This window comes from Trichechus manatus, unplaced genomic scaffold (genome assembly GCF_000243295.1).
Source record: "Trichechus manatus latirostris isolate Lorelei unplaced genomic scaffold, TriManLat1.0 scaffold00002, whole genome shotgun sequence".
In the NCBI taxonomy this organism is placed as follows: Eukaryota; Metazoa; Chordata; class Mammalia; order Sirenia; family Trichechidae; genus Trichechus; species Trichechus manatus.
In genome coordinates, this window is record NW_004443938.1 from 12,698,835 (window position 1) to 12,701,727 (window position 2,893).

Genomic DNA, 2,893 nt, shown 5'->3' on the forward strand with positions numbered 1-2,893 from the left:
CACACACAGTCAAGGCTAACACACATGTTCAGAACTTAGCACAAGAGCCTACTGGAGTGGACAGTCATCTGGTTGACCTCTTTCCTGCTTCCAATACTGATTTTGTTTTTTCACCTGGTTTAAGTGGCCCAGGTACAGCTATTAATGGTCCCAACTACCTTTTAATGTAATTAATCCTAACTTTATGCATCAACCTTCAGGTAGATCACCAAAAAGTTATTCCAAATCTATAAAATACAAACAAAATGCAACAAAAAACACCACATACACACGTAAATTGAGCAACCATTTAAAATTCAGTGGGAGGGAACTACCTGGGCATGATCAGCTAGGTTTCCTTCCCTAAAATTCATACACGGAATCTGACAGGGGGCTTCCCTTACCCCTGAGAGAAAGCTTAAAACACACAAGTCTTGACTGAAACATACTTTGGTGGCGGAATAATAATCTTATTAGTAAGAGACACCATTTTCGTAAACTACACAAGAGTGACAGAAGTCCATGTGTTTTTTTCAGGGTGTCTTTAAATAGATGTCTCTTTAGACTGAGGGGTTAAACAAAAAGAGAACGTTTTCCTGGTAAAGCGATGTCTGCGGGGAGGAAGAAACACTCCACGGAGAGCAGCTGTAGAAGTCCCTCGTCATGTTTTTGCCAGCGGGTCAAACAACTGCAGCGCCGTCCTCTTGTCTTTGTCACTGAGCGTCACCCAGTGTCCAAAGTCCTTCTGCCCAGGGTCTGCCGGCAGCTCCACCTTTGCGGCTGAGGCACTGCCTTGTGGGAGGTCCGTATATGCCCTTTCAAAGCTCCTGGTCCCTGAGTCCAAAGGGTCGGAGTTCTTGGAAAGCCAGGCAGGATTCAACAGCTTAGGGTGATGGGGAAGGTTCCAGAAGGGATCCTGATAATCACCAAGGAGGGGGGCTGCCTCTGACTTCATCTCCTTGATGGCATTGGTGTCAGGGCTTGTGGCAGATGATGTGCCAAGAAAACCGGCCTGTGGAGACAGGGGGCCAGCGACTGGCGGGGGTTCAGGTGGGCAGTCCTGACTTTCCTCAGACTTTTCGAGGCTGCTGCAGCAGGAAAGGCCCTGGAGAAGCTGGCTGTTGCTCTGCAGAACCTGCAGGTGGAAGGCGGCCGGGGCTGACTTCTTCCTCCTTGGCGGGACCTTGGGCACAAGAGACGGGCCCTCCAACAGTGCTGGCGCGGCGGCTGCTGCCCCTGGAAGGGCCTCGTCAGACGGCGGCTTTCCAGGGCCTGGCCACCTCTCGGCACCTCTCCCAGGCTGAAATGTTCTGGGTTTGGGGACAGGCGGGACTCGAGGGGCTGCCGTGAGAGAAGGGGTTTCAACGCTTGTCTCTGGGGGCCCGACTGTAAAGTAGGCAGTCTGTTTTTCCGACTGTTCTTCCGGCGACATGGGCTGAGAAAAGGCAGGACAAAAGAGCATCAGTAAGAAGCAAGCACTCGGAAGCTAGCCTCAGAGAGCACTCAGGTCAGAGAGGAGGCTAAGCTGACATGCTAATGAACACGAGATTCCAGGATGTCTGGGAAGGACAAGTGAAGACCAGATAAGAAAAGGGACAGGAGAAACACACCAATCAAGGACAATAGAAGGTCCCGTGAAACAGGAACGTACATTTTAAAACCAGGGCCACAGTGAACAATTTGAGACTCTTTCAGGCTCCAGCAAAGGCTGAGAATTCACCCATCTCTACCAGGCTTGGGTGAAGTACCTCCTGTTACAGCAGTAAGCTAACTGAAGGACCAATGGATACCACTTTCTCCTTGGACCTTTTATTTAAATGTAGAAGAACAGGACATTTTCCACAAGGTCTTCAGTTCCTTGGTTCTGGTTCAAAATGATCACAAAGCAAAAACCTGCATAGTGCAAGACGAAGCCTTTGTACAGAAATGGCCCTCAGTAGCTTACCGTTACCAATCGCCGTGGAGTTGACCTTGACACATGGTGACCCCATGTGTGTCAGAGCAGAACTGTGCTCCACTGGGTTTTCAATGGCTGATGTTTCGGAAGTAGATCGCCAGGCCTTTCTTCCGAGGTGCCTCTGGGTGGACTCAAACTTCCGACCTTTTGGTTAGCAGGCGAGCACTTAACTGTTTGCACCACCTAGGGACTCTATCAGTAGCATAGCACTGGCATCTCTATTTCCCTTGGTTCTTTAGAGAACAAACAAACGAAAAAAAAAAAAATCCCTTCCCCAGTAGCCTTTGATTGTAACTCGTGTGTAACACGTTGGGAAAATGAATCCATTTCTGCACCTGGCTTTTAAAAGAAAAGACACAGCAAGTATAGGGCGAAGGAGGAGGAAAGAGACCCATTTTGAGCAGGAATGAAAAATAGACAGAAGGTAATGAGCCAAAGTGGGAGAAACAGCAACGCAGGGAATGCCAGCAAGCTCTGCAGAGAGCGAAGCACCAAGCAGCCGCTCACACTTCCTACAGGTGAAACACAGCACCACCTGTGATGACCAGGTGAGGGATTCCCGACCGTCCTGCCACTAGAACCCGAGATCAAACGGAAGATCCAGATGTCTCTATAGATGCCAGTCTCTGGGCTGCTACTGTCCTTACAAACTCATGTCTCTGAAGCAGCAAGCAAGGCTGAGAAGCCCGAGAGCGAGAACAAAAGACAATCTGCAAGAAAAGTGGCGAGAAAAGCTGTGGAGCCTCCAGACGACCTGGGCCGCTCAGAGCTTGCAAAGTCTGCTCACCTAGGGGCTGGTTATTGTTTCCCTATGCAAACGAGATCGACGCGCATGAAACCATGTGCACACAACGTAGACCACGCACAAACGGGGGATACTAGGATGCCTGGGGAAAGGCACAAACGGGGGATATTAGGATGCCTGGGGAAAGGCACAAACGGGGGATATTAGGATGC

At 49.9% G+C, this 2,893-nt stretch overlaps 1 protein-coding gene across 1 annotated transcript in view; it reads right to left on the minus strand.

The window, feature by feature from the left end:
- Positions 1-640: 640 nt before the first annotated feature.
- SYNJ2 (synaptojanin 2) overlaps positions 641-2,893 on the minus strand; it is a 125,946-nt gene continuing 123,693 nt past the window's right edge. The window contains exon 27 of the mRNA XM_004368807.1: positions 641-1,414. Coding sequence (XP_004368864.1) covers positions 641-1,414 — 774 coding nt within the window. The remainder of the gene's footprint in view (positions 1,415-2,893) is intronic.